The sequence below is a fragment of the Larus michahellis genome, chromosome 4 (genome assembly GCF_964199755.1).
Source record: "Larus michahellis chromosome 4, bLarMic1.1, whole genome shotgun sequence".
Taxonomy (NCBI): domain Eukaryota; kingdom Metazoa; phylum Chordata; class Aves; order Charadriiformes; family Laridae; genus Larus; species Larus michahellis.
This window is the reverse complement of record NC_133899.1, coordinates 73,331,527-73,349,916: the sequence shown is the minus strand read 5'-3', so window position 1 is coordinate 73,349,916 and position 18,390 is coordinate 73,331,527. Positions and strand designations below refer to the sequence as shown.

At 41.6% G+C, this 18,390-nt stretch overlaps 1 protein-coding gene across 2 annotated transcripts in view; it reads left to right on the top strand.

Annotated features, from left to right (window-relative positions):
* The window catches only part of LRP5 (LDL receptor related protein 5), a 159,293-nt gene that overhangs the window by 43,604 nt on the left and 97,299 nt on the right, over positions 1-18,390 (top strand). For both annotated transcript variants that reach the window (XM_074585551.1, XM_074585550.1), the window contains exons 3-5: positions 5,615-5,812; positions 9,742-9,938; positions 11,915-12,046. In XM_074585551.1, coding sequence (XP_074441652.1) covers positions 5,615-5,812; positions 9,742-9,938; positions 11,915-12,046 — 527 coding nt within the window. The remainder of the gene's footprint in view (positions 1-5,614; positions 5,813-9,741; positions 9,939-11,914; positions 12,047-18,390) is intronic.

Genomic DNA, 18,390 nt, shown 5'->3' with positions numbered 1-18,390 from the left:
GAGTTGCTTGTGAAGTGCTTTCAATATGAAATCATTTATTTGTATATAGTATTTCTTCATATCTCCTCTGAAATGTCTGGGAAGAAAAAGTTATATCGCCTTGTCTCTTCTGCCTTACCTAGTGACCATAAGGAGCAGTTATGAGGACTCATTTTACCTTCTTATAGTTGTTTTTCTGTTTTCTGTAGAGTTTTTGCATGCGAATGTGCCAGACATTCTTTTAGAGGGGAAAGCGCATAACACACAAAGCGTGTGCAACTCCTTTTTTTCCCCAGGAAATCCTACCGGCGTAGGTTCTTTTTCTCAACACATCAGAGGTATTTGCAGTAATATTGCATTCCAAGTTAAAAATCCTCTTCCTAACCCCAATGAGTAGTGCTGCAAGCATCTCCTTACTGCTGCCCTCCGTCTGTAGCTTAATGTGTTTGCAAATCTTGCGTCCTTTTCTGCGAGGATTCTTCAGCTTCACGGTGTCACGTAACCTGACTGTTTAACAGGCTGTTGAAGCTGTATTGAATACTTGTGTGTTTACCTTTGAGAAATCACGAGGGTGTCTTACTCCTTTCCATATGGCTGAGCAGGGAAAGACGTGCTTTTTCCTTGCAGGCACTTCGTTGCAATAATATTTGAGCATCCATCAGTTGACAGGCAATTATGTTTTTCCTCTTTGTTCTCAGTTGCCAAATAGTATACTATATATATGTAATGTATGTATTTCAAAAGAATAAACCTGTCAGAATAAAAGATGTAGGAAAACTATAGTGGAGAAGGGTGGTTCTTGGGGGTTTTGTTTGCTTTGCTTTAAATACATGTCTTTGAATACAGTGTGATGAGTTGTGATGTTTACCTGCTGGTGCATATTTTTGGGTTTGATGTAATGCTTTTTTTTGTCAAGAACATCCAGGTCTCAAAGTTCAGTGCTTGAAAAACAAAAAAGAGGTAATTTGAGCAAGTAATTTTCAGCTTAATGCTATGCAAGATAGCCATTCTTTTCCCTCCTGTAAACCATTGGTGCTGTTTCATTTCGCAGTTGAGATTTTGTAACTTTAAAGGTGGGACCGGGGGAAGTAAGCTTTAAATGTGCAGGAATCTAAACTTCGTAGTAATTTCCTGTAAACTCCTGTTTTGTGCCCTGGGCTTGTATAAGTTCGAGAACATTGTTGAAATTGGAGAAGTTTGTGCTGATTTACATCATCTGTACAACTGGCCCCTTTTGTGTAAGCAGGTTATGTAAGGTTTGGCAACTGTACTGCATTTCGGGAGGTGGAAAAAGCGTTTGGGCAATGTTGGCCGCTTTTTATTATGTCCGTGATACCTTCCAGCTCAGATGGCTGATCGGCTGGTCTTTGAGGGCATGGCCGGGATTTCTAATGTTTGCAAAAATGATGACAAGAGAGATGAAGCGCCAGGAAATAAGAAATGCCCTGCAGCTTTAAAACTGAGGGGAAATATGGTCTTCATCCTGTTTTTCCTCCTGCACCTGGAATTTTAAAATGAGTTAGGCAGACAAAAAAAATAAAAGACCACTGGGGTGCAGTTTAGCAACTTTAAAATCTGTTTTATTTTTGCAAGGTGGCTTTCAGTCCCATTCTCCTGATAGCACTGAAGCACCATTTAAGCCCTGATTCAATGTGGTAATTAAGTATGTGCCAAAACCCAGTAACTTGCTGACTGTGGTTGAACTACGTTTGTTTAATTGCCTTTTGACTAGAAAGCTTGGTAGCGAAGCTTGCAGCTACTGTGCTTACTAATAGAGCAGTGACTGAATCTTACAAACTCTGTGGAGTCCAGTACTTCTGGGTACTGGATGAACCATAGAATCGTCTAGGATGGAAGAGACCTTTAAGATCACTGAGTCCAACCATTAACCTAACGCTGCCAAAGCACCTGCTGCCTGCCGAAAAGGGTGGAAACCTGTTGGAAAAGGGGAGGAGGTTACATGGAGACAAGAATTGCTTTTTCCATTCGATTGCTTGGCGTGCTTTCCTGTGATGGACCACAGGGGTGCTTTGTAGCACGTGAAGGGAAACGAAACCATTACTTCAGTAGGTGCTTGGTTGCTGCAGAGACTTGATGTATTCTGAAAAGGTCACCAGGAAGATCAGCTTTATGATACTTACGGGATTGCAGAGACACCCTGCAATCAGGAGAGGGTAATAATAATCTTTTATATGTTGTGTTAAAAAAGTCCAATTGGGAGAGAAGTGCTTTGGGAGAACGCTGCCTGCGTTCAGATTGTTCTACATGTTGTCTAAGTGCATCTTCATCCTGCCAGCCTTCCTTTGTGGTACAGTTACTTTGCTAATATTGCATAGTTTTAGACCTTTTAATGACACAGGCATTGCTGAGGATTGAGCTTGGTACCTGTTAATGAGCTAAAATGTAGGGATGCCGTTTTCCTGCGGCAACTTAATGTGCGAAGTTGAAAGTACTACCTTTGTCCAGCAGTCTCTGTGTGGCCAAGGATAAACACACATCATCTATGAAATTAGGCAACAGGGAAGAGGCTCTTGAGCTGCAGCTCCTTTAATATCATGAGAAGCTCACGAGCTTACACATGAGCTTTTGCTTACAGACTTTTTTTTTTCCTTTCATGAGAATGCACCAAGTTTCAGGGCAGGCTGCAGTTTTAATGGGAGGCTTGAGGAGAGCAATTTTGCTCAAAGGTAATTTTGGGGGTGTTTTTTCATCCTTTTTATTTTAACCTGTTTTGAAATAAATTGGACTTACCTAGTTTTGTCTCCTTTGTTTTTTGTTTTTGCTTTTGAGTAACTGTCATGGGATTTCAGATTTTGGTCTAAGCTCCTTTTTAGTCTGCATTTATACATTTCAATGTATGAATAAGTGCCATAGCCATATGATATAGCCCAAAGTCACCTTTAGTAGCCAGGTTTTTCTTAATTCGACTGTCCATCTTTTGTCCATCTTCGTTTCTATAGAGGTGGCTCAAGGTGTCCTTTGAATACTTGAGGCTAGTGCAGGTGAGACAGATCACAGAACTGATTTGACCTGACCAAAAATGAGTATTTGGCCGCATCAGTTCCACAGCCTGATTCACCAGCTGGTTGCACAGTTTCTTTCATGTCTGCTTTTCTCTGGCTTCCGTTGTTTGTCAATAGCTGCTTCCCCACACGGTTTGAGCTGCCACAAATTACAGCCTGACTTGTTAAGGAAAACCAAAATGAGTGGCAATTTACATTCATGTGAACTGGGGCAGCTCAGCTACTGCTGCCACTTCTTCAGGAGCAGTCAGTCTGTCCTGGCCGCTCAAGCTGAGTAGTTTTGGGGAAGGCATCTGGGGACACGAGTCTCCTGCAGCCACTCTGAGGTGAGCTGTCTTAGGACTCATCTGCGTGGAAGCTTTACTATTTCAACTAGAAAATTCCTTGTTTAACCCTCCCACGCACAAGCGTATGTGTATTGTGTTACAAGTGACACATTTCTGTCTGTCTATCTATATTTTTATCTATACTCCCCTCTTCAGTGGGATAGACATGCTAATGATCATATATGCTGCTATGATCAGAATGCTCTAAATAGTGCTGTGACTGTGCTGGAACTGAAGGTACGGCTGAATCAGGGTGCAGTATGTACATGGAGATCACAGCATTTTAAGCTGAAGTGAGTTGTGAGGGACATGTGCTAGGGGTAACTGTACTGCTGCCCGTTCCTCCTTGGCTGCAGCTCTGTGCAGCTTCTGGCTGCACCTCTCACTGCAGCCAAAGTGAAGCCATGTTGGCTGTCACCCATCACCTCCTTATCTTCCACGTTGCCTTAGCAGAGTTTCCAGGAGGATCTGCTCCATGATTTTGTGAGGCACAGAGGTGAGACTGACTGGCCTGTAGTTCATCATGTCTTCCTTTTTTCCCCATTTTAAAAATGGGGGTTAAGTTTCCCTTTTTCCAGTCAGTGGGAACTTCAGCGGACTGCTAGGACTTTTCAAATATAATGGATAGTGACTTGGCAACTTCATCTGCCAGTTCCCTCAGGACCTGAGGATGGATTTCATCAGGTCCCATGGACTTGTGTACTTTCAGGTTCCTTAGAGGGTCTTGTACTTGATCTTCTCCTACAGTGGGCGGTTCCTCATTCTCCCAGTCCCTGCCATTGCCTTCTGCAACTTGGGCAGTGTGGCTAGAGCCCTTGCTGGTGAAGACTGAGGGCAAAAAGTCATTGAGTACCTCAGTCTTTTCCATATCTCAGGTGACCAGGTCTCCTGTTTCCTTCCAGAGAGGGCCCACGTCTTCCCTGGTCTTCCTTTTATTGCTAAGATACTTATAGAAGTTGTTCTTGTTGCCCTTGATGTCCCTGGCCAGATTTAGCTCTGTCTGGGCTTTAACTTGCCTAACCTGGTCCCTGGCTGTTCAGGCAGTTTCTCTGTATTCCTCTCAGGCTACCTGCCCTGGCTTCCACCCTCTGTAGGCTTCCTTTTTGCTATTGAGAGTGTCCAGGAGCTCCTTGTCCATTCATGCAGGCCCCTGGATTTTGTGCCTGGCTTCCTTTTTGTTGGGATGCATCGCTCCTGAACTTGGAGGAGGTAATCCTGGAATGCTAACCAGCTTCCTTGGGCCCCTCTCCCCTCCAGTGCTTTATCCCATGGAACCCTATGAAGCAGATCCCTCAAGAGGCCCAAGTTTGCTCTCCTGAAGTCCAGGGTAGTGAGCTTGCTGTGCACCCTCCTCGCTCCCCTAAGGATCTTGAATTTTACCATTTCTTGGTCACTGCAGCCAAGGCTTCCCTTGAGCTTGACATTCCCCACTTACTAGTTGGTAAGGACAAGGTCCAGAATAGTTCCTCTCCTCATTGTCTCCTCTACCACTTGGAGAAGGAGGTTATCATTGACGCATTCCAGAAACCTCATGGATTGCTTATTCCCTGCTGTGTTGTCCTTCCAACAAATACCGGGGTGGTTGAAGTCCCCCGTGAGGACCAGGGCTTGTGAACACGGTGCCTCTCCTATCTGTCTATAGAGGGCCTCATCTGTTCCGTCATCCTGGTCAGATGGCCTGTAGCAGAACCCCACTGTAATATCTGCGTTCCCTTTAATCCTGACCCGTAAGATCTCGGTCGGCTCTTCATCCATCCCCAGGTGAAGCTCCATGCACTCCAGCTGGTCATTGACATAGAGGTCAACGGAGAGAAATTTCAGGGCACTTGATTTTATTCTTTTTTGTGTATAGACTTGCAAAAGGAAGTTCAGCTGTGGTCATTGCCTGCTTGGATAAATAATTAGTTGCTTCAGAATGTGATTTAGGATATTAACTTGTAGTAACTGGCCATGCAGGGGTGATCTCAGTTGTAAATGCTTATGACAATCAGGTGCTGCCCAACGTTGAAAGAGAACGCTAATACATTATGCAGAGTCAATGTTTGTGAAAGATGCTGTCAGGAAGGACTTTTTTGCGCCCTCTAGAACTGTGGTTTGATTTTCGTTAATAAGTATATTAGTGAGTTAATAAGTTTGTTAAAGTTTTGGGGATATACATTTGTGTGTATACACCACTCTGTGTACACACTTACGGGCTTTGCTAAAAGCTGCTATCCCTTCTGTTCCGAAAGCTAACCAGCATGTATTGTCATTTAATTTGTGTGCATCTCTTGCTTTCTTTTTCAGATACATGTATTGGACTGACTGGGGTGAAACACCCAGAATAGAACGGGCAGGAATGGACAGCAGCACCCGAAAAATAATTGTCGATTCCGATATTTATTGGCCAAATGGACTCACGATAGATCTGGATGAGCAGAAACTTTACTGGGCTGATGCAAAACTGAGTTTCATTCACAGGGCAAATCTGGATGGTTCCTTTAGGTAAGTTTCCTTTAGTCAATAATATGGTGTAATTTATTTATAATATGGTGTAATTTATGCACTTCCTGCATTCATTTTGAACTAAGGCATTTTTTTCAGTAATCTAGAATAATGCTAATATCATATTGTTCTTTTAAAATATAATTGTTAATAGCCTTGCCAAAAGTAAAATAGCCTCACATCCTATAAAATCGGTTTTAAAACTAAGATTCTTTTTATCAGTATTTCGCTATGAACGGTTTATAGCCTTTTTGTACAGCAGAATTTTTCATTTTTAGGCTAATATTTGTCTTGAAGATAGCTGGAGATGTTTATCCTTGGCCCTAGGCAAGCTAACGTTTAACTAGTGACTGGGATTTTACGGTATTGTTACTGCATTTTTTTTTCAATAGGAAACATACATGGAGATGCACTTGTCCTTGGCCCCATCCGAAGATGTCCTTTGTGGCATTCCTATAAATTAACCAAATTCAGCTTATTTCAGACTGCAAGGGAGAAGGAAGCAGATTTTCCTAAGGCTTGATAGAAAGCACAGTATGGAAGTTTTGGTTGGTGGGAAAGCACACTTGGAAGTTTGTCCAAGTGTGCTGTTGAGTTTGGGGTTTTGTAGACACAGAGAGGTGACCCTTCAGACAGCGCAGACCTAGGTGTTTGAGATTGCACCTTCAATTCTGCACGGTGTTCGATGGGCAGGTTGTGTTGGTCCTTGAGGGTGAGTGTCATCTACCAGTGAAACGTCCTGCCGAGGATGGCAAGCCTCTGCATTCTGGTCTGGCTTTGGTCTTAAGGGAGTTTAAAGTGACATTTTAATTTTCCTGATTTCATAACATTTTAAATGTCTGTGTTACGAGATCATTTTGCTTTGGTAAAAAGTTGGATGAGTTTTATTTTACGCATATCTGTGTAATAGAATAATATGCCCCCCCCCCCCGCCAAACACTGCATTCTCCATGGTGTTTTTCAATTTGTTTTACCGAGGTGCATTCTGTGCCTGATTTTCACACTCATAAAAGAGGAATAACAATATTGACTTCCTTTATAAAACACTCTTAAGTTCCTTTGAGAGCACTGCGTAAGAGCTAGATAATGGTAGCATTGTAGTAAGTGACAAGTACTGACTGACAGTCGGGAGCACAGACAAGGGAAAAGGCCTTTGCAGGCGGGAATGGTTGCTCAAAGCCTGGGTGCAGGTTCACAGACAGAAAGAAAATGCTGTCTCAAGATTCAGAAATCTAAGTGAGATTTTTCATACGATACAACATGAATATATTTCTCTGATTTGGGTGCGAGTCGCAGAGGGTAAGGTTTCCAGGCTGATTCTGCAGTTATCATGCACATACAAATTATATAAACTTTACCTGCATGCGTGTGTGAAAACTTGAAGTTGTAATGTGAGTAAAATTTATTTTGCTCATTTTAAAGTAGAGAAAGGCCACCTGAAAGGCAGCAAGCCTTTGAATGCACTAAAACCAGCAATCTGTCCGAATTACTTTGTGATAGATTAGTGCATGTCCACCACCTCCCAAGCAGTTTTCTATCGAGCCATAAATGAAACAGTATTTAAGGAAAAAATGAATGTATTTTGCATTTTAAAAAAAAATTAGCTCACTGGTGTACACTTCTTACATATTTGACTCAACTGCTGGAGGGTGTAAATGCACACTTGATGTCAGGGTATTCCTGTGCAGGATGCATTCTGGAAATTCCTTGTGTCTGACTGTACGTGGACTTTTACGCGTTGCCCAATAGAATAGCTTGATGTCGATTAGCTGTGTATATTTTATATTGTTGCCATAAGGTAAACTTCCTTCTTAAAATGTTATGCATATTAATAAAATTTCATGAATATTGATCTCAATTTTAACTCATTTAAAATGAAATTTTTATTTATTCTGACACACACACACACACACTCTGATTCATGTTGAAACAGAAGTCTGTGAAGTTGGGACTTGTAATTCTGGTGTCAAGGTAGACTTCAATAGTGGTTCAAACTAAATGATCACTTTGGAGGTTGCTTCTGTTCCTTAAAAAAAGAGCAAAATAAGTTTCACACCGACTTGTCAATAAAGAAATCTTACGCTGTTTCAAATGCTTCTACCCCTCCTCCTGTCCCAGAATCACTTCAGAAGTCAAAGAAAAAGGAAATTTGCATTCTGCATCGTGGATTAATCTTACTGGAGCAACCTGCCAGTTACATCTTAGCAAGCTTCAGTTTGCAAGCACATTGGTTGGAACTGTTTCAAGGGATGTAATTACAGGAGAAGGGGAGACTTGATATCTAAGAATGATGGAAATAGGGGCAATATATAGTGGAAAACAGCTGCTACAATACTAGAATACAGCTACTGCTGTTACTAGTAAAGAAGTAACAAGAAAGGTGAGAGTGGAAAGAGGAAGAGAAATCTCTATTTATTCTGTCATATTTTATGGTGAGAGAAGTAGTAATAATTTGAAGGACAGAAATTTTAGAGCAGTTTTGATTTTATCTCTAGCACAGAAAGGAGAGTAATAATAATTTTGTTTTCTTTTTTCCTCATTACTTGCTTTGTACACGTATGTGCAAATACTTGTTAGCATGTGTCAGTCTGTTTCAAACTTGTCCATGTCTGAATACATATGAAGAAATTTTGGGGTACTTTTTATATTCCCCCCACTCTGGAAAATGCAAATGGTGCCTATGCTGCTCAAAATGAAACAGAATAATTTCCCTGCCAAATGTTAACTGGTTTTTTTTTTGGTTTTTTTTTTAATCTCTTCAATGGAAATAATTTAAATGCAGGTCTCAATATGGATATAAGAAAAATCATAGAATCATAGAATAGTTTAGGTTGGAAGGGACAGTAACAATCATCTAGTTTCAACCCCCTGCCATGGCCCGGGACACCTCCCACTAGACCAGGTTGCTTAAATATACGCTCCTCACTTTCCTTCAGGATGATGCTGAGATTTCAGCTCTCTCAAAATTGTATGAGGAGAAATTTTGAATACTGTCAGAACACTGGCTTGGAAGGTGTGTGTATGCCTTTGTGTGTACATAAAATGCATGAATTTTGTGAAAACTGAGTTCATATTGTTTTGACTGAGGAATTGTCAAGTACACAAGTAAATGTTTCCAAAACTACTGAATATAAATTACACAAATTTATTGCAATATGTATACATTTGGGGATCCTGCAAGTTTAGAAAACATGGTGGAAATGTCATGTGTTTTGTAGCTTTCTGTTCAGCTGATAACCAGTGCGAAAATACATGCAGCGCCAGAAGAGAAGTGTGGCTGAATGAGGTTATTGAAAAACATTTGAAATGGTTCTGATTTCTATTGATTATAAATATTGAGTCTTAGAAAAAACATAACTGCATTAAATTGCTCTGCATTTAAAAAGATAATCTGAAAAATATTTGTTTCTGCTGCTGACCAAGTCAAGAGGGGTAATTTAAAGAGACTCTTGGGTCCTTTCTTCCTTTTCTTGCTACAAGAAAGGACTGAGTGCAACTGAAGTCCCGGGCAAAGATGTCATATGTTGCATAGGGAGACAGAAAAAGTAGCGCTTTAATTGGAGGAGCGCTCTTTGGACCCGTGTTTTCTGCAAAAGGCAATTGTGTTTGAGTATTTGCACAGCCCTGTTAAGGAACTTCGGTGAGGCCTTTCGGAGATCAGTGTGGAGCTGAATCAGATACCATGTCTCTATGAAACCCGGTATATTTGTGTCCTTATTGCTATGAAGGGGCAAAGTCTTGTTTTACATTTTTCAGTCTGATTATCACTTTTATCACCAGGTTAATCTGTTGATCCAGTGAATTTCTTAAAAGAAGAATTTCTTAAAAGACGATGATTCCTAAATGAGTTTTGACAAAGACAGATTTTTTTCTGCGTGGTAACAAGTGGAAGCAATTCATTTTTAATCCTTGCTTTTTCTTTCGTCTAGGCAAAAAGTTGTTGAAGGTAGTCTTACTCATCCCTTTGCACTGACGTTATCTGGGGACACTTTGTATTGGACAGACTGGCAAACGCGCTCCATTCATGCCTGTAACAAAAGGACGGGAGAGAAAAGGAGAGAAATATTGTCTGCCCTATATTCGCCGATGGACATCCAGGTCTTAAGTCCAGACCGGCAGCCATACTGTATGTTTTACTTTTCCCTGAAACTTTTTATGTAACTGTTACTTACCTGTCAGGAAAACCATTAATCATAAAAATGGTTAGTGTGAAGGTGTAAGGTTTTGAACACATGTCAGGGGATTAGTTGCTAAAGGTACAAGTACTCGAGTCCTGTACTTTTCTTTGAAAATTCCAGCCTGAATTGGTATGTGCTCACTCATCATCCCAGTTGGTAACAAAATCCAAAATCCAGTGCACTACTTCAGTGACATCTTTTCATTTGGAATATCTGAATGAGAATCATAAAGACTCACCCGGCGTCTTTTTAACACCATTATTTTAAAGACAACTGAAAAACTGCTTATCGTATTTTTTTTAAAAATAAATAGAATTACCATAAAATATGTAAAGTTCATGTTGTAATTGTAAGTGCTGTTTTTGCAGTCCAGACTTAATCATGTTTATCTTCAATATCTAACAAATAGTTTATAGATGTTTCAGTATGGAAGGGATTTAGTCCTCAGCATTTATATGAAGCGTAGACGTGCCTCTATTCCTTCTTTATGTATGATGCTGCTTCAAAGGAAGGTGTACAGAATTGAAGTTAAATGAAGCTGTATATATTTTGTGTATGCATGTGATTCCATGTGGCAGTTGGTCTAGGGCTTTTTTTTAGTATTGTGAGAATGGGACTTCAAAGCAATGGTGTGTAATTGAGTAGCTATGGGAAGAATCGTGTCCTGCCTGGGGCAGATACTCTTGCCGTTTGGGTTGACTTCTTTATTTATGCCAACTGTAAAGTCTGCTTCCCTAAAGGTAACGTTTGTTATTCCAGTAAAGTTTGGAAGATGTCAGTAAATAGGCTTGAAAGCAAGCAGAAGGAGTTTGGAGATCGTCTTGGTGATGGAACACGTGCGAGTTTTCACTGAGGTTGTTGGGTGTGCGCAGCACCCTGGTTTATCTTGGAGCTCCAGATAAGAGTTTGTCTATGCTGAATTCTTGTCATTGACTTTTAGCTCAGGGAATGTCCCACCCGTGGGTCACAGTATTTCTGGGTCAGTCACAAAGAAAATACAGCGCAGAGGGAAATGGCATATGCTGAAAATAGCTCAGATGCCATTGACTTCATTAAGATCAAACTTGGATTCCTTCCTCTCCCTTTTTTTTTCTCTCTTTGTGACTGTCAGTGGAAGTAACACAAGCCAAATTAGCCAGAAATCTTGTGGTTTTGTATTAAAGCAGTTCAGATTCAAACTATGATTGATTTTGGGGAGATCTTGCACAACTTGCCTTTGGGGTTTTTTTTTTAATAACTGGCAATATTTTCCATAATTATTTATGGTTACAGTTTCATCTCCTGCTGCCATTTTTTTCCCATGCAAGTGAGATAGATGCATGCAGTTGTTGTGTGTCCATCCCTGTCCTGTTCCCCCCAGCCCCCAATTTTTTTTTTTTTTAGTGTTTGCAAACTTGCTGACTTTACATGTTGCTTCTCTGTATTTCCTGGTAATTCAGGGCTACATCTTGCTATGAAAGCTTTGCAGTAGGAAAAGATGTTTCCGACACTCAACACTACTGTAATGTAGCAATTGTACAAATTGTTGTTTTCCTTTCTTTCATAGAACTGGCCGCTCCCCCCCACCATCACCACGCTCCAAACCCTGTCTTCTATTTTCATGATGCTTAGCAGACCTGGCATCCACAAAGTAACTGATGTCCAAAGCTCTTAGCTGTGTTCAGCTTTAGAACATTGAAAGAACTGTATAGTGAGAATGGGCTGAGCTGTCAGCTCTTTCAAAATCAGCTTTTGAATGCATCACAATTTAGGTGCCCCAAGAAGTAAGATGCTGGGGAGGGAGGAATCAAACACTTAATGATGTGGGTCTTTTATCACTAAAGCTTGTGCCAGTCATTTGAGATATATAATTTCTTCCTCATGGAGAAAAGAGGGCTTTAGGGGTTCTCAAAAAATGATAATCAATTTGTTTGGTTTCTTGAAGTTCACACTCCATGTGAAGAAAACAACGGTGGTTGCTCCCATCTGTGCCTGCTGTCTCCAAGAGATCCCTTCTACAGCTGTGCCTGTCCCACTGGTGTGCAGCTAGAAGACGATGGCAGGACGTGCAAATCAGGTAGGAGCTTTCCTTTCCTACAGTGACAGTCTTGACTCGGTTTGGGTTTGCGTCTTAAAAGTTAAGCTGTGAAGAAGTGAGGTGAGAAGAACTGCCTGACACACTGAAATGTCACTCTTGTTCTCATGAAGGTGGCAGAAATTTTGCCCCCAAATCTTCTGCCAAAGATGGTGATTTTTATGAATTAAAGTAATCTCTTGCATCAGAAATCAGAGAATTTTGACTGCATTTTGTGTCTTTTGACTGTAGTTTGTGTTGCCAGTTCTGTGTAGGAATGTGGAGTCCACAGCAGAGTAATTTTATTAGAAGTAAGCTATTGTAGGACATCTTTGCATTGGGACAATGGACCGTGGACAGACTTCTTCTCCCTCCCATTCGTTGTCCAGTAGTGGTCAATGATGCAGTAGTGGTGTCCGAGCTGTTGCCTTCCAGTTGCGTCTCAAAGTCAGCGATATGCTTGAGACAAGTTCTGCACATGGATGTGCCAAAAATTTGTTCAAGGCCATGTCCATGAGCCCATGTATCTTAGAGGTAACATAGTGAGTTGCCCCTGCTTCAATTAGTTTTATAACTAATTGAAATCAATTAGCTTTATAATCTCTATGGAAAATTTCAAAATTAAGATTTAAACTAAAAATACCCCTTTTCTGCTTCTGAAGAGTAATCATCCCTCTGTTTCCCTTTGGGCTGCTCTGTGGGAAAGATTTATGAGAAAATTGCAACAAGAACTTTTTCTTCCTGGGTCTAGTTTATGGTTTTTGGACATTATATTTAATTTTAAAATGTGAGGCAAGGCTTTGTGCGAAAAGGCTTATAACGTTTGCTGCTTGAGATAATTGAGCTAGAGAAAATAATGTTCTAGGTGTCTGTTCCATGTGACTGAGAAGTAGGAGAGGCTTGTGTATTATCGCTAGAAAGCTGTTTAGAGAATAATAGGTGGAGTATATGCTTTAATTGAAAAGTATAACTAGATGCATATTTTGTATCCATAAGATGAATGAGTCTAGTGGTATACTTCGAAAGCTTTGTTTTATCATGAAGCCTCTTTTAAAAATGCATCTTTGGAAAGCGTGCCTTAACACTGATGCGGTGGTAGGACACTGAGAGGCAAGGTTTTGGAGAATGTTCTGCCAAGACACTACAAGCCACTCTGCTGCCTGTCTCCGATGTGTTTTCAACAAGTCTCGTCAAAGAGTATAGTTATTTTCTGATGTGGCATGATTCCTCTGACTACTAAAGCAAGCATAATAGATTCTTTTCATTTGTGAACTTGAAGCAGAATTTGAACACTGAACCTCCAGGGTTTAATGGCCAGCTTTAATAGCTCATCCTGCTGCAATTGAAAGTCTTATAAGGTAGTTCTTGCAGCTGCAGAAAGACCTTTCCCTTTCCTCCTTCCAGCTTTGGAAAGTTTCCCTTTCACAGCTTTTAAAAAAACATTGCTCAATGCTCGGGACAACATTTTTAGATGCTCATATTGACCTCATGTTTCTGGCAGTGGGAGTGAAGGTCAGCCTGCTTTTGGCATTTTGGTGGATAGCACAAGCAGGAGTGACTGCTGATACTGTGCTTTCACCTTTCCATTGTCGGGCCAGACAATCTGTCAAGGGTGTTCTGTCAAAGGAGGGCAAAAAAGTGGGATGGGAACAGGAAATCTGGTTTTGCATAAGAATGTGGCCTTTCGGTTCAGTTTTATGGATTATTTCTTTCCCAAGCTCCACATCTTTTGTTGTCCTGTCTGCCTTATGCCAACATCCATGTGCTTCTCTTTCCCCTCTTTTAATTAACTCCTTGGTTGCGAGGAACTAACTTCTTGTTCTCTGCACGAGTCCTTTGTAGTAAAGTTGCATCAGGAACTACGGATGCAACCGTGTTGACCACCTCTCCATTTTGTTCCTTGTTGGCTTGAGCAACAGTGCAAATGTACAAAGTCAATTGGACATATTGGCCTCATTGACATTAGGCGTTTAAGTGAATTATACAATTATTAAGTGAATGATACGTTATTTAAGTGAACGCTGCTGGGAATTTGTTTGCAAGAGGAAAAAGCATTCTGTTCGCAAAATTGGTGTCCACATGGGGAGTTTACTAGGGCAAATATAACTATATAATGTTATCGTATATCTCTGTCAGAAAGAATTCTTGTGCAGAAAAGCCCTGAGGCTCTTAGGCTGTTTCAGTTCTTTTGGATACTGAAGAATACATATATTGGTAGTGTAGAGGTATGAGAGCTCTGTAGCGCTCTGCAAAGAGTGTTGAATAGTAATGGGCCTAGGTAATTAAGAAAACATGAATTCAAGGACAGGCTGTGTTTGCTTTGCTGTGGGTTATGTCTGTATGCACTGAAGCTCCAAAACTCTGGATTTTTACACATTTTCTAAACATTTAACTGTTGATATGCTGAAGCCGTAAGTGTTCTGTCTGTGTTAAAGGAATAGTTCGTTATTCTGCAGTTTTGGCTTTCACTGTTGAATCATTCTTGCTTTCTCTCTGGTTCTAAGCAGTCGCATAAATAAAAAAAAAATCAGTAGATATCCATCGCTAATAATGGATATTAAATATATGGATAGATTGCAACTGGCATCAAGTATAAAATACTCTCAGGGAATAGGTACGTGTTTTGTGCAGGTAGATATTTTGTGTTGCTTCCCTCCAGACATGTAACATTGAGTCTGTTTTCCTCTGTTGGCTATGCAAATCCTTTGGACTTGCTTGAAGTTCCCATCTCAACAAGCAGAGAGGGGTCATAAGTTTGGGAAATAAATCAGCTGCACGTGACTATGTACTCTTAGCAAAGTCAGCATTCAAGCTGTGATCTTTGGAATTACTCGAGAAGTTGTGTTGGACCACTGCTGTCTTGGCGGATGTGTCCAAACACACGATTTTAGGCATCTGAACCCAATCTCGCCTGCGTTGAAGATAATGAAGTCACAGTTTGTAATGGCCATCAGGGCCTGATGGCTCTAGTCTGAAGTGCCAGCGGAGGCTGGCGTAGGCAGTAGTAACTCTTAGTACCTCGTAAATTCCAGGAATGAGTGACCTCTGTAATTTCGTGTTTCAAAACAGAGCTTCAGTCTTAGACCAGGTGGCTTTCTTGATTTGTGTGTGTGTGTGATGTGTGTTTTTTTTTAATTTGCTTTTTTTTGTTTGAAAGTCTTCTCTAAAGGTCCTTAAGCAATGGCATGAATGTTTGAGAAAGAAAGAAAGGTTTGGTTGCAGTCATTTAAAAGGGGTGTGTAATTCTGCCTAATTATTCTCTCTTTATTCATTTTATTCATGCAGTCATAAAGTTTGTAAGCCTGCCTTAGTTATCTTCAGTTTCTTGCTTTAGATGCTTTTTGATGCAAATAATCAAAGTCTTAACACCAAAGTAAAAATTATGTGTTTTCTATGTATGTTTTCAGGGAAGCAAAGCTTGGTTTGATCAGCAATGGACAAGCAAATAGGCCAGTTTAGAAAGCAGAGCAGAAGTGTGAAAATTTTGAAAGCTTGGGGACCTTCTTTCAGTCATGTTGCTGACTTAGGGCTATCATGAGTTTTTTCTTTCTTTCTTTGTTTAAGGATCACATTTATCTTCTTTATGAACAGAATTATTGTGATTCATGAGTCTTTTGTTTTGCTGCGAGGGCTCCTTTCAGGAAGCTGTTCCTTCTTCTGTCCTGAGGTTCCCTTCCTAGGATTTAGTGAGTTGTGTTGTTGGGCTAGTAGTAGTTTGAAGTGTTGTGAGAAAGACAAATGCATTAATAGCTAGTGTCATGTCTCCAACAGTAAACTGTTTGAACCTTTCTTACCTCGAAGGACAGACTCTTCACGTCATAACTGCACGTCATCTCCTTCGAGCAGCTTCACCATCCTCATGCTTCTCATTCTTGTTTCTTCGGTGCACGGTGAACGACATGAATTTATCTGTTTCTGACTACAGCTCTGATGCACCTTTGGTATAATTTGCACCACTTAATGTGAATGTTTCCAGGCAAAACAGAGCCAGGATCTTTCCATGGAGCAGGTTTGCTTTGCTCTGCTAGGTGGAGGTGCAGTCTCAAAATGTTGGATGACTCCCCCATGCTTTTTCCTTCCCTCTTTGACTGCACCATATGGTTCAGTTTAATCACATTCAGGCAAGTCTAAAGGTTTGTTGTTTATCTTGTCAGCTAATTCTGATTAAACCCTGGTCCCAGTCTCTCAAACAACAGCTATCTGTATGTATCCTTCCAAGATTGATCCGGTTTCTGTAAATACCGTTCAGCAGCCTATTTCTCTTATGTTTCTGGGAAATATGTAATTTCTTGTTGCTGTATTCAGTATTGCTGGCACACAGCTATTGCTGCAGGCCTTCTACAAGGATGTCAAAAGCCTTTTTTTTTTTTTAAAGTGGATATATTTCCCTGTAAGTGGTCACTCTGACTTCCTAAATTTCCTCTGCCTGTTAGTGTTGCATTCATGAGAAGACACTCCTTTCCTTTGAGGGTGGCAGAGCACTGGCACAGGCTGCCCAGAGAGGTGGTGGAGTCTCCAGCTCTGGAGACATTCAAAACCCACCTGGACGCGTTCCTGTGCAGCCTGCTCTGGGTGACCCTGCTCTGGCAGGGGGGTTGGACTAGATGATCTCCAGAGGTGCCTTCCAACCCCTACGGCTCTGTGATTCTGTGATTCCCAAAGAATCTAACTCTTCATTACACGTAGTTTTCTGATGTCGTGGTACCATGCAAGTCAATTGTATATGAACTAAAATTAATTTGACAGAATTTTATAACCTGTTGTAGTGGGTTTGCATGGCAAGGTTTTGGTAGTGGGGGGGCTACAGAGGTGGCTTCCATGAGAAGCTGCTAGAAGCATCCCCCGTGTCCTGCCAGCCAGGACCCACTGGCCAAGGCTGAGCCCGTCAGCGATAGCGGTAGTGCCTCTGTGATAACATATTTAAGAACGTGGGGAAAAAACCTTCTGGGCAGCAGCAGCCGGAGAGAGGAGTGAGAATATGTGAGAGCAACAGCTCTGCAGACACCAAGGTCAGTGAAGGAGGGGGAGGAGGAGCTCCAGGTACCAGAGCAGAGATTCCCCTGCAGCCTGTGGTGAAGATCATGGTGTGAGGCAGGCTGTCCCCCTGCAGCCCATGGAAGTTAAGGATGGAGCAAATATCCACCTGCTGCCCGTGGAGGACCCCACGCCGGAGCAGGTGGATGCCCGATGGAGACTGTGACCCCGTGGGAAGTCCACGCTGGAGCAGGTTTGCTGGCAGAACTTGTGGTCCTGCAGGTAACCCACACTGGAGTCTGTTCCTGAAGGACTGTACCCGGTGGAAAGGACCCACGCTGGAGCAGTTTGTGAAGAACTGCAGCCCCTGGGAAGGACTCACATCGGAGAAGTTCATGGAAGACTGTCTCCCATGGGAGAGCCCCCATGCTGGAGCAGGGCAAGTGTAAGGAGTCCTCCCCCTGAGGAGGAAGGAGCGGCAGAGACAATGTTTGATGAACTGACCACAACCCCCATTCCCTGACCCCCTCCACTGCTCCAGGGGACGAGGTAAAGTTAAGCCTGAGGAGAAGGGGAGGGGTGGGGTTGAAGGTGTTTTAAGATTTAGTTTTTATTTCTCATTTTCCTACTCTGATTTGATTGGCAATAAATTAAATTAAAGTAATTTTCATACTTGCTTCCACAAAAAAAACACCAAACCTTTCTGTGCATTTCTCTAGGCAATTGTTGACACTGAAATCTCTTGTAGATTTATTTTACGCTGATTTATTTCCTTTGTGTTGGGAAAGATGATGAGCCTGTTTCCTTTCTTGTACTTGAAAGCAAGACTAGAGACCTCTTGGTAAGAAGGATGTGGCTGGTTGAGGTATAGGTGTATTTGCATGCCAGTAGATGACAAATGTGAGATCAAGTGCAGCTTAAGTAAGTATTTGGCAGGGGGAAGCATTTGGTGGCAAACTGCACCAGCAGTCTTTCGTCATAGCTACGCTACTCTTGTCTTCTAGTGCTAAATCCAGGCTCTGGTCTTTAACACCAGTAAGAGCTTGACGCCCGCCTATATGAGATATCCCTTCTCTGTCCATGACCTCCAAGTTTGCCATAGTCTCAGAGAAATGTTCTTGGTATTTTGAAACTTGCACAAAGGAGTGATGCCTGGAAATAAGGACAGTGCCAGCTAAAGTACGTTCCCTTAATATGCGGAGTGTTGCTCAGTAGAGGTCTGAGTCAAGGAGCATCTGGATGACGCTCTTAGTCATATGGTTTCGTTTTAGGTAGTCCTGCAAGGAACAGGGAGTTCGACTTGATCATCCTTACGGGTCCCTTGCACCTTGAGGTACTCTGTGATTCTAAGTAGACTGAGCACCACCACCTCT